This window comes from Nyctereutes procyonoides, unplaced genomic scaffold (assembly GCF_905146905.1).
Source record: "Nyctereutes procyonoides isolate TBG_1078 unplaced genomic scaffold, NYPRO_anot_genome, whole genome shotgun sequence".
Taxonomy (NCBI): Eukaryota; Metazoa; Chordata; class Mammalia; order Carnivora; family Canidae; genus Nyctereutes; species Nyctereutes procyonoides.
Window position 1 is genome coordinate 23,292,544 of NW_026575052.1, and position 16,119 is coordinate 23,308,662.

Genomic DNA, 16,119 nt, shown 5'->3' on the forward strand with positions numbered 1-16,119 from the left:
ATGTTATATGATTACATTTATGTGACATTTTGGAAAAGAGGCAAAACTATAAGGAACATAAAATTGGTGGTTGCCAGGGCCTATGGGATGAGGGGATTCCTACAAAGGGGCACTAGGAAACTTTTCAGGTGCTGGAAATGTTCTGTAGTTTGATGGTGGTGAATGTAACTCTATGTTTTCATCAAAATTCATAGAGCTGTATACTTACAAGAGTAAGTTTACTGCATGCAAGTTATATCTCGATGAACACATAAAAGAATAAACAGAAGGATACTTGAAAAATTCATTTGTAACAACTACGTTTTTGCTGAAAGAAAATAGGAAAGGAATCAATAAAGAACTTTGGAGCATAGAACATATTAGGATAAACTTTTGTTGGAATAATAAAATGGGAATATGAAGTAAAAGAAAGGAAGGATATAAAATTTCTCATTGTTAAAGAAAAATTTTATTCATGGATTTTAAAAATGGATTATAGTGAGTATCAAATTGTTATGAGTCCATTGGATATATTTAAAGGTTAGTAATGTTTTGTTTTAAAAGGTTTATAGTTACATGTTGGATATTACACTTCATCAAACTTTTATTTTTTATTTTCTAAAAAGACACATTTATTCAGCATCATGATCACACTATTACATTTAGCAATCAACAGCATGGGTGCAAAAAAAATCTACATTAAAACCCTTTGTTGGAAAAATAAAATTAAATAAATAAAACAAAACCCTTTGTTGGAATGCTTTACACTTTCCACAGAACAGAGACTAAAATAACCCATTATACAATTAGTCACAAATATAGTCCTCAAGTTTTTTGCCCGTACACATGACTACCATCTAGAACATGTCTTCTTTGTAGCAGCTAGGCCCTGCCACCACTGCTTGGCTGAGTTCACAAATCTGTTGTAACCTGTTGCTTCCCTGTCACTTCTCTGGCTCTCCTCTCCTGCTAAGCTTTGTTCCCTGGTAGTAATTAAAACCTTCTGCCACTGCCGTAGCTGCTGCTGCTGCTGGAACCACCATGGCCACCTTGGTTTCGTTGTTTGGCAAAGTATTGGCCTCCACCACCATAGGGGCCAGAGCTTCTGCCTCCAAAATTTCCTCCTTTCATGGGTCCAAAATTTGAGGATTGATTGTTGTAATTGCCAAAATCGTTATAGCTTCCGCCACCTCCAAAGTTGCTTCCATCATTACCAAATCCGTTCTAGCCATCCCCACTGCCACCGTATCCATCACCACCTCGACTGCCTCTGAAGCCACCTTGACCACTGAAGCTCCCTCCGCGACCAAAGGTGTCATTCCCACCAAAACCACCTCCATGACCACCACTAAAGTTTCCAGAACCACTTCGGCCTCTTTGGCTGGACGAAGCACTAGCCATCTCTTGCTTCAATAGGACTTTCCTTACTTGACAGTTGTGGTCATTCACAGTATGGTATTTTTGAATGACAATCTTGTCTATAGAGTCATGGTCATCAAATGTCACAGAAGCCAAACCTCTCTTTTTGCCACTGCCTGGGTCAGTCATGATCTCAATCACTTCCATTTTCCCATACTGTTCAAAATAATCTCTTAGCTGATGTTCTTCAGTGTTTTTTTTTTAATTTTTATTTATTTATGATAGTCACACACACAGAGAGAGAGAGGCAGAGACACAGGCAGAGGGAGAAGCAGGCTCCATGCACGGTGAGCCTGACGCGGGATTCGATTCGGGGTCTCCAGGATCACGCCCTGGGCCAAAGGCAGGCGCCAAACCGCTGCGCCACCGAGGGATCCCCTCTTCAGTGTTTTCTTTAATGCCACCAACAAAAATCTTTTTCACAGCGAAGTGGGCACCAGGTCTTTGAGAATCTTCTTGGGAGACAGCCCTCTTTGGTTCCACAACTCTTCCATCCACCTTGTGTGGCCTTGTGTTCATGGTTGCACCCACCTCCTCCAGTTGGCCTACGTGAGGAACCCAAAGCCTCTGGAGCGCTTGGAGTTGGGGTCTCTCATTACCACACAGTCCATAAGCCTTCCCCATTGCGCAAAATGGCACCACAGACTCTTCATCGGTTGTTTCGAAGCTCAAACCTCCGATGAAGAGCTTCCGCAGCTGCTCAGGTTCCTTGGGAGACTCTGACTTAGACATGACGGTGGTGGGAGGGGAGACTTTAATGATGCTTACTCAACGGCGCCCAGGTTCATCAAACTTTTATTTTATTTTTTAAATTTTTATTTATTTATCATAGTCAGAGAGAGAGAGAGAGAGAGAGAGAGAGAGAGAGAGAGAGACAGAGAAGCAGGCTCCATGCACCGGGAGCCTGACGTGGGATTCGATCCCGGGTCTCCAGGATCGCGCCCTGGGCCAAAGGCAGGTGCCAAACCGCTGCGCCACCCAGGGATCCCTCATCAAACTTTTAACACAAACTTTTAGGGCAGCCCGGGGGCGGGGGCGGCGCTCAGCGTTAGCGGCACCTTCATCCCAGGGCGTGATCCTAGAGACCAGGGATCGAGTCCCACATCGGGCTCCCTGCATGGAACCTGCTCCTCCCTCTGCTGTGCTCTCTCTCTCTCTGTGTCTCTCATTAATGAATAAATAAATAATCTTAAAAAAAACTATTAGATGTTAACTTTAAAATATCCTACAAGGTCTCCAATAAAGAAAATAATAAAATATTTCTTTTCTACAAGGTAATTCTTTTGGGAAGACATGACCAAAAAGGTTCAAGACCGCTGTGTTTTGTCTTATAAAAGTTCATGTGAAATTTCACAGTTAACTCATGTATTCGAAGGTCATATATGCAATGTAAAAATAAAGTTTATCTTTAGATCGCCATTTGGGGGCTTTGACGTTCTACTGGGCTATCATATCACAACGGGGCAAGGATTTTATACATGCAAAATTGAGGCTTCTATAAAAATAGTTGATAGAGGGGTATCTCAGTGGTTGAGTGTTTGTCTTTGGCTTAGGTTGTGATCCTGGGGTTCTGGGATGGAGTCCCACATCAGACTCCCCACAGGGAGCCTGCTTCTCCCTCTGCCTATGTCTCTGCCTCTCTCTCTCTCTCTGTATCTCTCATGAATAAATAAATAAATAAAATCTTTAAAAAAATAGTTGATCGTAACATGTCTTATACTCCATAGGTGATTATTTTTTCCTATTTCTTTTTTCCTTTTTTTAATGTATGCTCCATGCACAGCGTGGAGCCCAATGCAGGCTCAAACTCATGACCCTGAAATCAACACCTGCCCAAAGTCAAGAGTCGGATGTGGAAGCAACTAAGCCACCTAGCCACCCCAGTGTTTATTTATTGCGGTGTAACAAGTCATCCTAAAACTTTGTAACTTGAAAGAATAATAATTTCTTTTGCCCACAAATCTGCACCTGAGCAGGGATCAGTGGCAAGGTTCATCTCTGCTCCATAAAGCATTAGCTGGGAACAGTTTGATTGAAAGCTGGAGGTTCTGCTTCCAAACTGGCTCATTCAACATGGCTGGGGCTGAGGTCAAATGCACCCCATGAAAACTATGCAACTCTCCTCCAGACTTCTGTACTCAAGAGATGACCAAACTATAGCATAGCTTCTAGCAGCACAGGGGTGTGCTCTAGGATGACTGCAGCCCTGCATTAAAATGCCTAAGAAAACTCATGGCTGCCAGAATTCACCCTTGGTTCTAGCCAACACCTGGCGATTTACCGAAAACGGCTTCCAATGGTGACTCCTTCCTCTGTGCCCTTGAGATGTGTATGTATCTCCCGCAATTTGAAGTGTCTTTCCCAATGATATGAAAGCCGTATAGGGTCTCTGTCTCCTAGTCTCTGTAGGAAGGAAGATAGAATCCTAAATTCAATAACTTGCCTGCTGGCCTGATCACATTGACACTAACCCTTTGGAATTTTTTGGTTGAGCTCCACTTTCTCCCATCCCTAGTCCTTCATTCTCCCTTTAAATCATCCACTCACCTGTGCACAGATTTTTTGGTAAGATTTTATTTATTTATTCATGAAAGACACACAGAGAGAGGCAGAGACATGTGCAGAGGGAGAAGCAGGCTCCCTCTGGGGAGCCCGAGGTGGGACTTGATCCCAGGATCCCGGGATCACCACCTGAGCTGAAAGCAGATGTTCAACCACTGAGCCACCCAGGTTTCCTCTTTTTTTTTTTTTTTTTTTTTAAAGACCCCTGCACAGATTGGAATGGAACTCAGCTCTTTACTTCATTGTCAGTAGTGTCTGAATAAAATCTATTTTCACCCCTTTAATGCCCAGCTTTGTCAATCGTTGATAGCATGCTTCTCCAAGTAACCTGGGCTTCCTCACAGCAGGTGGATGCGTTCAAAGGGTCATGGAAGAGGGGCGCCTGGGTGGCTCAGTGGTTCAGCAACTGCATTTGGCTCAGGTTGTGATTCTGGGATCCAGTTCTGCCTCCGGCTCTGGTGGAAAGCCTGCTCTTCTGCCTGTTTCTGCCTCTCTCTGTGTGTCTTATAAATAAACAAAATCTTAAAAAAATTTTTTTTTCAAAAAAAAAAAAGGAGGGTCAAGGAAGAGAGAAAGAAGTGACCCCATAGCCATTGGCAATGCATTAGTGGTTCCTCAAACAGAAAAATGTCCTATACTACACCCACTTGTAAATCAAAGAGGATTGTTAATAAAGTGATTGAAGTCTAAGCATGAAAGAGAAAGCAAAATAAAAATAAAAGAATAAAGGTAAGCCACTGAGGATAGTACAAATATATCACTTAGAGCGAGTGTAAATTGGCCCTTTGGGAAATAAGAGAATTGCCACTGTAAAATAAATAATAAATAAATAAATAAATAATCAATCCAATGATTATTTGAAAGGCTCACATAAAGTTAAAATATAGGAAAGAACTAGAAATTAGGAGCGATGCTGAAGTTCGAACTTAGGTAAACAGGCCCTTGCTTGCTATTACTCTTACTTTAGAGTTAAAGACAGGCAGATAATGAGTATTAATTTTGGAGACACCTTGGGCAGTAAACCGTCACAAGTCATTGTTTCTTGGATGTTTTCTCTTCAGCACAGCCCTGCTGAATAGTCCCACCGTGAAGACGTACTTAAAACGTCGCAAAGACACTTTTATTTTAGCCCCAGGGGCGCGACGCGCGTTGATTTTTTTTTTTTTAATATGGTTTTTGGCCCCCGTGGGCCTCCGGCTCGGACTACATTGCCCATCAGGCCCCGCTCAGAACTACGGGTGCCTACCTGAGGTCTAGCTTCCTTGGTGGCGGCGCAGTCGCCGTGCGGACGGCGGACGGCGGACGGCGGACGGCGGGCGCTTCGCGGTTTGAATGGCTGCGGGCTCGGGCCCTCAGCTCCGCTGAGGACCGGCCGCCCAGGGGTGCGCTATGCCGTCGGGAGGCGACCAGTCGCCGCCGCCCCCGCCTCCCCCTCCGGCGGCGGCAGCCTCGGATGAGGAGGAGGAAGACGACGGGGAGGCGGAGGACGCCGCGCAGCCGGCCCGGTCGCCGGCCCCTCAGACCCAGCAGCGGTTCGACGAGCTGTGCAGCCGCCTCAACATGGACGAGGCGGCGCGGGCCGAGGCCTGGGACAGCTACCGCAACATGAGCGAGAGCTACACGCTGGAGGTGCGCCCGGGGGCGGAGGCGAGGGGCGTCCCGGGCCTAGTGGTCGCGCCCCGCCGCGGGGATGGGCCCCTCCCTCCCGGGCCGGGCGTCCTGCGCGACCGTCGGGCAGGCCCCGGGTCTCCGCGGCCCTCAGCGCGGGGAGCGGCGGGACTCGCGCCGTCCCTGCGCTCCCTGCTCCTGGGACCTGCTTTAGGAAGCCTCTCGTGGCCCCGCAGGGGAACGCCGCCTCGCAGCTTCCCTCTTCGGGTTGCGAGTGGGGGCCACGGCCGGCCCAAGGTGGCACCGCGAGGCGGGGCCGTGCTGCGGTCGCGGTTGCGGGAGTCCAGCCGCCTCGCTGGCGGAAGGAGCAGGTGCAGCTGCGAGGCGTGGGGGCGGGGGCGCCTGGCTGTGCTCCCGCGGGGTCCGCCCGGTGCAGCGCCCCTCCTGCGCTCCGCCCCTGCCGCGCCGAGCTGCCCGGGCCCTGCCTTGGCCCTGCCGTCGCGTCCGGACGGCAAGCGCGTCGTTCACGTCTCGGGCTGTGTTTGTGTGTGTGACGTGAGGCGGGTCTTCCGTGGGGCACGCGAAACGGGCCGTCGGCCTACCTCCGTGTAGACACACGCCCCCTGGTCGTCCCCGGGAAGCACGCCCCGCGACGACCTTGACGACCTCTTGGTCACCTCGCACGCCGCGCAGCGCCCCGGCGTCGCCGCGGCTCCGGCAGCCTCTGTCCCCCTCTTCGGACGGGGCTCGCTCGGGAGAAGAATGGCCATTCTAGCCAGTGAGGCTCGGCTGCGTAGGCACCGCCCCTTCATGGACCAATGGGAAGTGACACGGAAGTCTGGATTGTTTACCAGCCGTGGCGCCGGTGGGTGGCGCCCCGCGGGCGGCCGGAGGACTGCCTGGCGTCGTTTTACGGTCGGTGGCAAGAGCGGGGCCAATAGGCTCAGGATGGGAAGGCCTAACGAAGGTACCGTTCAGTTATAAGAGTAGGGTGTCTCCGCCTGTGTGTGACCCACGGAGGTCACTCGCTGTTTGTCGGTGTGCTAAGGGTCCTCCTCCCTGTAGTCGCGCTCTGCGGCGTGGGGGCGGGGAAGCGGGAAGGCTAGTCCTGTAGCGGCCTCAGAACCTGACAGACCTAGGGGACTTTGCACAGTCAGCCACTCCGGAGCTCAGTGTCGCGATACGTAAATCTGAGGTGATTTGTACTGAAGGTCTAACAAGGTCCTGTGTGGTTTGTGGCGCATAAGGCAGTCATGGACCGTGCTTGCTTGCGCCTCAGTTTACAGAGCGCCCTCGTGTCCTCAGGGCATGTGGCCGCATGGGCCATATTCCTCTTTATTCCTCGGTGCTTGTCTGGTCAGTGATTCCAGCCGTTCTTTGGTGATGGGCATAAGTGGTTGCAAGTAAGCTCTTATTTTGTCTTCTCGACAGTCTTCGAAATTGGATAGAACAAGTATTATCGCCATACAGTTGAGGTATTTCAACTCATAGGGGCTAAGTTGTGTGAAATCCAGTGTTACATAAGCAAGTGACAAACAGTAGATGGTTAGTAAAATATTTTTGAAAACATGTTTGATTACTCAATTTGTTAAAGACTTGGGTCTCAGATTCTTAGCTCCGTTGACTCAATGAATGAATGAATATTCATTTATCTTTTTTTTTTTTAATCACCCCTTCGCCCAATACTGTTGTAGATGGTGGGGACAGAGCATTGAACAAAACTTAAAAAATTTCTGCCCTTGTGGAGCTTGTAGTGAGGTATGCTGTAAGATAACATGTAGGATGTCAGTCTCATGGAAGCGTACGATGGAAAATAAGACTCCTGTGATTTTTTTTTTTAAGATTTTATTTATTTATTTATTTGAGAGACAGAGATAGCCACAGAGAGCACAAGCTGGGAAGAGAGGGAGAAGCAGGCTCCCCGCTGAGCAGGGAGTGGGATGCAGGGCTCCATCCGAGGACCCTGAGATTGTGATCTGAGCTGAAGGCAGGACGATTAACCCACCAAGCCATCCAGGCACCCCTCATACAACATTTAATACAGAGTATTGGTTATAGAATTTTACCTTTTGATTTCTTGTGTTTCCTGTGCTTTAAGCTTGCAACTCATTTCATTCTCACAGTCCTCAGATAAGAAAATCGAGTCTCTGTGACTGTTGATTTATCCCACACTGGGACACCCAAGGCACATGTGCTGAGAGAGTGAACCAGATAGAATCTTTATTGCCCTTTATGATCTTGCAAGTTACAGAGCATCATTTTCACCTATTCTATTAGTTGACACAATTGAAAATGAGGGAACAAAACACAGATTCCTGTCTCTCAATGTGAAAATGTCAATATATAGTATAAGGAGCACATGGGCGACAGCCATCACTGAAAATACAGTTTCCCACAAACCTAAAAATAGCACCTTTTGTTTAATCTAAAGACTTTAATCTAAAAAGTTTTGGGTTTTTTAAAAGATTTTATTTATTTATTAGAGACAGAGAGAGAGAGACAAGTAGAGGGAGAAGCAGGGTCCACGCAGGGAGCATGTCGTGGGACTCGATCCCGGGTCTCCAGGATCACGCCCTGGGCCCAAGGCGGCGCGCGCTAAACCACTAAGCCACCGGGGCTGCCCTAAAAAGTTTTTTATATGGAAATGTTTATATAGATGGTTAACTAATCGTCAATTTTCTTTTATTTTACAGGGAAATGATCTTCACTGGTTAGCATGTGCCTTATATGTGGCTTGCAGAAAATCCGTGCCAACTGTAAGCAAAGGGACAGTTGAAGGAAACTATGTATCTTTAACTAGAATCCTGAGATGTTCAGAGCAGAGGTAACTATATCAGAGTCTGAAAACTAGAGTATGACAAATATGAAAGCCCAAAAATCATAGTGTTAGTAAGAATTTTCTTTGTTCATTATCTCCTGGGTGTTTGTATCTATAGAGTGCTGAATTTAGAAACTAGGTCATGGTTTTCCTTTACCACATCTAGTTAGTATCTATTATATTGTACTTCTTTGGCGAAAACTATTGAAATTTTAATGTGTTAGGCAATTGTATAAAGAGTTTGCTGTTAAACCTTATGATTTGCCATTGCACAATGTTGGGAGAATTCTAAATAAGGATATTGAGAAACTTTAGGAAGTACTCTAAATTGCAAAGGTAAATAAAATATAGTATTAAACTTAGAACTGCATGGACAGAATTTGTATTTTAATATATGGAATGTGTAAATACCTCTCCTTTTCGTTGAGGGATAAGCAACAGTATTATGATTATTGGAAGAGTCAAATGATGTTTTAAAGAAGAGGCAGAAAGAAATCGTTTTTTCTATCTGTTGTATAATTGAATTGATTATATTTATTATTTATGCCTTCTGGGTGAATTTTCTTTTATGACTCACTAAGGATCGATGGAAAAAGGATATTTGGCACTTTGTTGGGAGAATACCACTGTCAAAATTTATGTACCTAATAGTTTAAAAAATCACTAATTAATCACTTAATTAGTCTAATCAGTATTAGACTAATTAACAAGAAATGTAATATTTTAGCTGTAGTGTATTTCTTAACCTTGAGCTCCATACTGAGTTATATTTAGGCCTAAGGACAAGAGGCAATGCATAAAGAGTTGAATACCTGGGCTGTAAACCTGCATAAGTGGACTTAAATAAGGTGCAAAAATAAAATCATTATGGAGACGAAAAGTGGAGGCAGAGTAATCCAGTTAAGTGACAGATAAGGAACTTTAGAAGCAAAGGTCAAATTATAGAATCTTCATCATAAACAATAGTAAATTGAACTTACCCAATATTTTAATGCAAGTAATACAGTCCTAGGCTTCAGTTGTATTTCCATTTTAAAAACTCAGTTTCTATCTTTAAATTTTTACCTCTGGGTTCAGATTATTTACTGCCATAATGGACTAAAATGGATTAAAAAACAAAGAGTATATTGGGAGAAGATATTTACAGTATGTATAACTGAAAAGGTCAGTATCCAGGATTATATAAAGAACTAGTAACAAATGGTTGCATGATTGACAAACAACTACTAAAAGTGGGTAAAGAATGATTTCACAAAGGTCAAAACTCACATACCTAACAGATATATGTAAAGACGCTCAATTTCACTAGAAATCAAGGAAGTTCAAAGTAAAAAACAAAGTAACTCATTCTCTTCAAATTGGGGAAATTTGGAGTCTGATAAAACCAGCTTTGGTCATTATGCAGAGAAATGGGAGCTCTATGTTGCTGATGTACTTGGTGAGAGTATAAATTGGTATGGCCACTTAAATGGGAAATTCAGCCAGGTCTGGTCGAGCTGAAGATGCAGTCTCTGACTTAGCACTTCTACTTATTGGTGTGGTCCCTAAAGAAGCTCTTACATACATCTACAGGCATTGATTACAGCATTTTTTTTTGGTCAGAATGTAAAATTAGAAGCCTCAATTTCCATTGGTTGGGGAACCAATGCAAAAAATCATGGTAGTTCATACTAAAGAATATTTTTAATAGTTAAAATGAAGGAGATCTGCATGTATCAATGTTAATTTCAGAAATATTGAATGAAAAAGCAAGTTGCAGAATGCCACTTATATAGTATGATACTATTTATGTAAAATCTTAAAACTACACATACAAAAGATACTACATAGTGTTTATGGATACATGTAGACCTGTATTTTAAGTACATTAGATAGTAAGTATAAAAACATGGATGGGAAGGATTCGGACTAACTTTAGAATGGTGGTGATCTTTGAGGAGGCAGAGCAGTCAGAGGAGAGTTTGGGGAGGAGGACAAAGTGGGAATTTGGCAGTTTCTGTAGAACCTGAAGCCAACACGGCAAAATTTATTTAGTATGTGAATGTTTGTTAAATCTGGCAGTTGGGTACATAAGTGTCGGTTACATTACTCTGATTAATTATTTTGTATTTTTATATATTTCATAATTTAAAAAATAAAACCCTTGGATAACCTCAGAAAAAACAGATTAGGAAAATCAGAGAAATAAACCAGTCTGTAAGAGATGAAGCTAATCAGAGGCATGAGTTGTGATATTTATCACTGTCTCAAAGTAATATAACTTAATGGGTTAAATTTTGATGTAATTACATTTGTGTACTCTATCTTGTTAATGTTGAAAATATCTCTCTTTATTTTTAATATCAGCTTAATTGAATTTTTTAACAAGATGAAGAAGTGGGAAGACATGGCAAATCTCCCCCCACATTTCAGAGAACGTACCGAGAGATTAGAAAGAAACTTCACTGTTTCAGCGGTAATTTTTAAGAAATATGAACCCATTTTTCAGGACATTTTTAAATATCCTCAAGAGGAGCAGCCCCGTCAACAGAGAGGAAGAAAACAGCGGTATGTTTTTGTATTTGTTCGTCAGGAATACGTATACATATATTTTATCTGTGCTACAGTTTTGATCTCTCAGTTTGTGCCCGTCCGCTTATTTTGCTAGTTGTTTGTTTGTTTTTAGAGAGAGAGAGAAAGTATATGTATGTGAGGTGGGGGGAGGGGCAGAGAGAATCTCAAGCAGGCTCTTTGCCCAGTAAGGAGGCGAGGAGGCAGGTGAAGAGGCCACTCTGGGGCCCAGCCTCACAACTGGTGAAGCCATGACCTGAAGCCAAAATCAAGATTTGGTCTCATAACTGATTGAGCCACCCAGATGCCCCAATTTTGCTAGTCTTAAAAAAACAAATGTGATTTCAAAAATAATCTCTTTTTCTGGGCAGCCCGGGTGGCTCAGTGGTTTAATGCCGCCTTCAGCCCAGGGCCTGATCCTGGAGACCCAGGATCGAGTCCCACGTCGGGCTTCCTGCATAGAGTCTGCTTCTCCCTCTGCCTGTGTCTATGCCAATCTCTCTCTCTCTCTCTCTGTCTCTGTATCTCTCATGAATAAATAAATAAAATCTTTTAAAAAAAATAATAATCTCTTTCCGGCAGCTCTCTTTTAATAATAATTTCTTGCTTTCATTGCATGTTAGCCATGAAGAATTTGGCTTCCTTCACATTGCAAAATGCATGGAATTACTGTTTCAATAAACTTGCCCTTTTCACTGAAGTACCCAAAAATGCAAAAGTGAGACCTTAAATATTTTCAGCACTTAGTCACCTGAGTATAGAATCTGACTCCTTAATTTTCTGTTATTGTCTGTGTTGACTATTTCTATTATTTGACTTTTTTGTCCAGCTGAATAACAGGTAAATCCCCTCTGAACTGGCTTCAGTGTGTATTTTGAAGTTGACAGTCAATCAAGAGTAGAGAAACTTGGGCAGCTGGGTGGCTCAGAGGTTTAGCACCACCTTCAGCCCAGGGCCTGATCCTGGAGACCCAGGATTGAGTCCCACGTCAGGCTCCCTGCATGGAGCCTGCTTCTTCCTCTGCCTGTGTCTCTGCCTCTCTCTCTCTCTCTCTCTCTCTCTCTCTCTGTGTGTGTGTGTCTCTCATGAAAATAAATAAAATCTTTAAAAAAAAACCACAAAAAACTAAAATCATTTAAAAAAAAAAAGAGTAGGGAAACTGGATGAGGAGAAAATAAGGGAGCTGAAAATATGAATTTGTGCTTTCTGATCATGTCTGCAAAATCTATAAACTTACTCTGGCTCAGCGTTTTCCATCTTTCCTGGCAGATAAAGACAGTCATGGTATACAGATTCTTTATCATGAACACTTTTTCATAAAGTAGAAATGGAAATTGTTCTTAAAGTAGAGTTAGAACAATCTTGACAAGAAAAGTTGGGGAAAAAGAGTTATTATAATTGAACAAATAATGTTTGCCTCTCTTTCTTCTTTCTTTCTTTTTTTTTTTTTTGCCTCTCCTTCAATATAAAATTTTTGTGAAGGGTATTTACAGTAAGTGAGCAGCTTTTAAAAATAAAACAAACTATGTACTTTCTTAGATAGGTGACCCCACTAATATGGAAGCAGCTGCTCTAGTTTGCTTGTAGTTTGGATAGATGCTTTGTTCTAAGTCTGAGTGAGGCTGATGTCATCCTTTACAGAAAGATACAGAATATCTTCTTTGGAGAGTTGTAGAAAATGATTTTAGATTGTACTTCCTTTGATATTTATTGGGGTATGTATACTACCTAATTGCAGTTAAGAAAATTCTAAGATAGCTTTGTTTTTTAAAAATTTACATTTAGATCACTCTGTATACATTTATTAGTACTTTTGGCTAATAGTAATAATGTATACTATTTACTGAGCATTTATTATGGGGACTGTTTAAGACCTAAACCTGTATTATGTAAGTGAATCCCTATGACAACTGTATGAGGTTGATGTTGTTACAGGTAGAAGAACATAAGCCCTTGAGAGGTCAGGTAATTTGGTCAGGGTCACACAATTAAGTGTGGAGCTATTGTGCTTCACAAGACTCTGTACTACATCTCACACACACTTTGAGTGTTTGTCACTGGGTATTTATTGAGAACTTACTATGCAAAGTACATTGTTAGGTATTCTGTAGGACACAAGTATTTATTTATTTTTGAGAGAGAGAGCAGAAGGAGAGAGAGAATCTTAGCAGGCACCATGCCCAGTGCAGAGCCTATGACCCTGAGATCATGATCTGAGCCAAAATCCATAGTTGAATTCTTAACTGACTAAGCCACCCAGGTGCCCCAGGACATGAGTCTTTAAAAGAAAAAAACCAGACACCAAACACCCACAGCCATTGCCTTTTGAGAGCTTACAGTATAGTTGTGGAGAGGAGGCATGTATAAATGTGAAATATAACAGAAACATGCAACTTTTGAGGCAAAATTAAACCACTGTACATGAGCCAGGCAGGTAACATTCTGTGAAGAAAGTAACAATGGATAGGATTTCAATGGGTGAATGGGTAGATAGAGCCTTTGTTACAGAGGATAAAGAAGGAATACACCGGAAGTGGCAATTTGGCCAGTAGGTTAAGTTCTAGGGTTCTCAAGTTGAGATTCAGGTTTTTTTTTTTTTTTAAGATTTTATTTATTTATTCATGAGAGACACAGAGAGCGAGAGAGAGGGAGAGAGAGAGAGAGAGAGAGGCAGAGACACAGGCAGAAGGAGAAGCAGGCTTCACACAGGGAGCCCAATGTGGGACCTGATCCCAGGACTCTAGAATCACACGCTGGGTCAGAGGCAGGTGCCAAAACCAGGGATCCCCAAAGATTCAGTTTTTAGAGCGGCTTGCGTGTTAAGCCAAAAAGTTTGACTTTTTAATCTTTATCTTGGTAGGCGTTAAAACTGGAGTCTCATGTGCCTATGGTAGGGAGGCCACTTTTATTTATCTATTTATTTAAAGATTTTATTTATTTATCTTAGAGAAAGAGCAAGCATGCACGAGTGTGGGGAGGGGCAGAGGGAGAGAGTCTCAAGCACTGTGCTATGCATGGAACCCGACCCAGAGCTCAGTCTCACAACTCTGCGTACATGATCTGAGCAGAAATCAAGAGTCAGACACTTTACTGACTGAGCCCCCCAGGCACCCTGGGAAGCCACTTTGACATTTAATCCTTACCATGGACTGGTGACTGAAGTACAAAACTATGCCCAAGTAGAATAATCATTCAGCAGATGAAGAGACTGAGGCATATGGAGAACAAGTGTGCCTCAAGGGGAAAGTGGGGGAACTAAACCCCAGTGTCCTGATTCTTCTCCTGAAAGCTCCTTGTTGGGATGTGGAGACCACAGATATCTAAACATTGGCAGAGATTCTGGCAGAAAAGCCAAGAACTTAAAAAAGGTCTGAAACTCCCTGCAGCAGACAGCTTGGCAAAATACAACGGATAGCCTTAAAGAATAAGGAGTCCTAGGAAGCCCAGAATCTACATTAAATAATCCTTTAGTGATTTGATGTAAACTGGAATGTCTTTTGGGAGGGAGCTTTTACAGCTCATCAGCTATGAAAAGGGGGAAAAAAGGGAAATTATCCAATTGTATACAGGGGCCTGAAAGCAGCATTAGCCTTGCTCACATCATCAAAAGAACTGTTGTTGGGCACCCCGGGTGGCTCAGCAGTTTAGCACACGGCCTTCAGCCCAGGGCCTGACCCCGGAGTTCCACATTGGGCTCCCTGCATGGAGCCTGCATCTCCCTCTGCCTGTGTCTCTGCCCCTCTCTGTCTCTCATGAATAAATAAATACAATCTTAAAAAAAAAAAAAAAAAGAACTGTTGTTACTCATTTTCTACCTTACCTGTTTTGACCTTGAACTGTTTTATAGTTCTTGAGAATTTTCTTTTTTCTGAGATGAGCTCTTTCCCTGGCTTTGTCCTTACCAGAATTTGGTTGGAACAGAACTTCTTATATGTGAAGGGAATTTGTTCTCACTCCCATTAACTGTGGGTTTGGTTTTTCACGTACTTTATAGTCATTTGTGATGTCTTTTTTGAATACTTATAATGAATTTATCTCATGACTTTTTTTCCCTCCCCCAAAGGCGACAGCCCTGTACCGTGTCCGAAGTTTTCCATTTTTGTTGGGTGCTCTTTATATATGCAAAAGGTAAGACAGAACAATATTTATCTATGTGTTCAGATATTTTGTCAACCTGTAATGTGTATCAGGGAAAGATGCTCAATGAAAAATTTCTCAAGGGTTTTAATCTCAGATTTGTTTTTAAGTATTACCTTTTCATAAAAGTCTTTTGAATTTCTTTATGTAATATCCAAAACTTCTTTTATTAAGTGGAAAGTCCTTTATTTTTGTTCTTACTTAACATCTTTTCCACCCAAAGCTATTCCTCTGAGTTACAGACTGAAAACACATTTGGTTTGTACTGGTGTCTTGAGATGTGTTTTTCGTGACTGCTCATCCTCAGCATGTATAGTTCAGATTGCTTTTTGCATCTTGTTCAGATAAATATGCTTGCTCAAATGCCTTTGAATACAATTTATTTTCTCCCTCTTCTCATCTCCCTTAACTTATTAACCAAGGTCTGTATTCATTGAAAAATGTTTTTTGTTTGTTTTTGGTCCTCTGTATTTCTATGTAGAAATGATTTTTAGTAACCTAAATAAGAAAAGGAAATACAGTTACATTAATTACATAGACTATTAGAATGCTTTTGCTACTACAAAAGCCCAATAAAACACAAAGTTATAATCAAAGAATCATAGAGCTGAAAGGAATTTCATAAATGTAAGAGATTCTCGTAATTAGATCAAGTACCCCAAATTATTTACTTTTAAGATTAGGTGAGTGAGGCCCAAAAACTAGCTGCTAGGAACAGAACTAAAGTTTAAACCCAGATCTAGCTCTCTGTTTCATGCCAGATGCAAAGGCCCTCTGGCAAGAAAGTGTCACTCCATTGGTCTTGGGGTTTGATATGTCTGATCCTCTCTAGCTAGTTAAGTGAGAGCTCACCCTTTTTCCCTGAGCTACGTGGTTGATTGAAAAGAAAAATCTTTCTTCTGCCAAAAATAAGCTGTTCGTCATTTTGTTTTCCATCACACTGATAAGTTTCTTTAGTGGAGATAAAGGTGATATGTTAAGTGGTACAAAATAAAAGTGTAAGAGCCTATAAACTGTTCTCCTAGTGACAGTCACCCTTGCTGTCA

General features: G+C 42.6%; 2 protein-coding genes across 2 annotated transcripts in view; one reads left to right on the plus strand and one right to left on the minus strand.

Annotated features, from left to right (window-relative positions):
- Positions 1–483: 483 nt before the first annotated feature.
- On the minus strand, positions 484–5,164 carry HNRNPA1L3 (heterogeneous nuclear ribonucleoprotein A1 like 3). Its single transcript, XM_055332740.1, is given in 4 exon segments — positions 484–1,583; positions 1,755–1,940; positions 1,943–2,045; positions 2,047–5,164. Coding segments are annotated over 4 exon segments (984 nt in total). The 5' UTR covers positions 2,131–5,164; the 3' UTR covers positions 484–972.
- An 84-nt stretch (positions 5,165–5,248) lies between these two features.
- The window catches only part of RBL2 (RB transcriptional corepressor like 2), a 51,994-nt gene continuing 41,123 nt past the window's right edge, over positions 5,249–16,119 (plus strand). The window contains exons 1-4 of the mRNA XM_055332733.1: positions 5,249–5,589; positions 8,262–8,392; positions 10,733–10,933; positions 15,000–15,064. Coding sequence (XP_055188708.1) covers positions 5,350–5,589; positions 8,262–8,392; positions 10,733–10,933; positions 15,000–15,064 — 637 coding nt within the window. The 5' untranslated portion in view covers positions 5,249–5,349. The remainder of the gene's footprint in view (positions 5,590–8,261; positions 8,393–10,732; positions 10,934–14,999; positions 15,065–16,119) is intronic.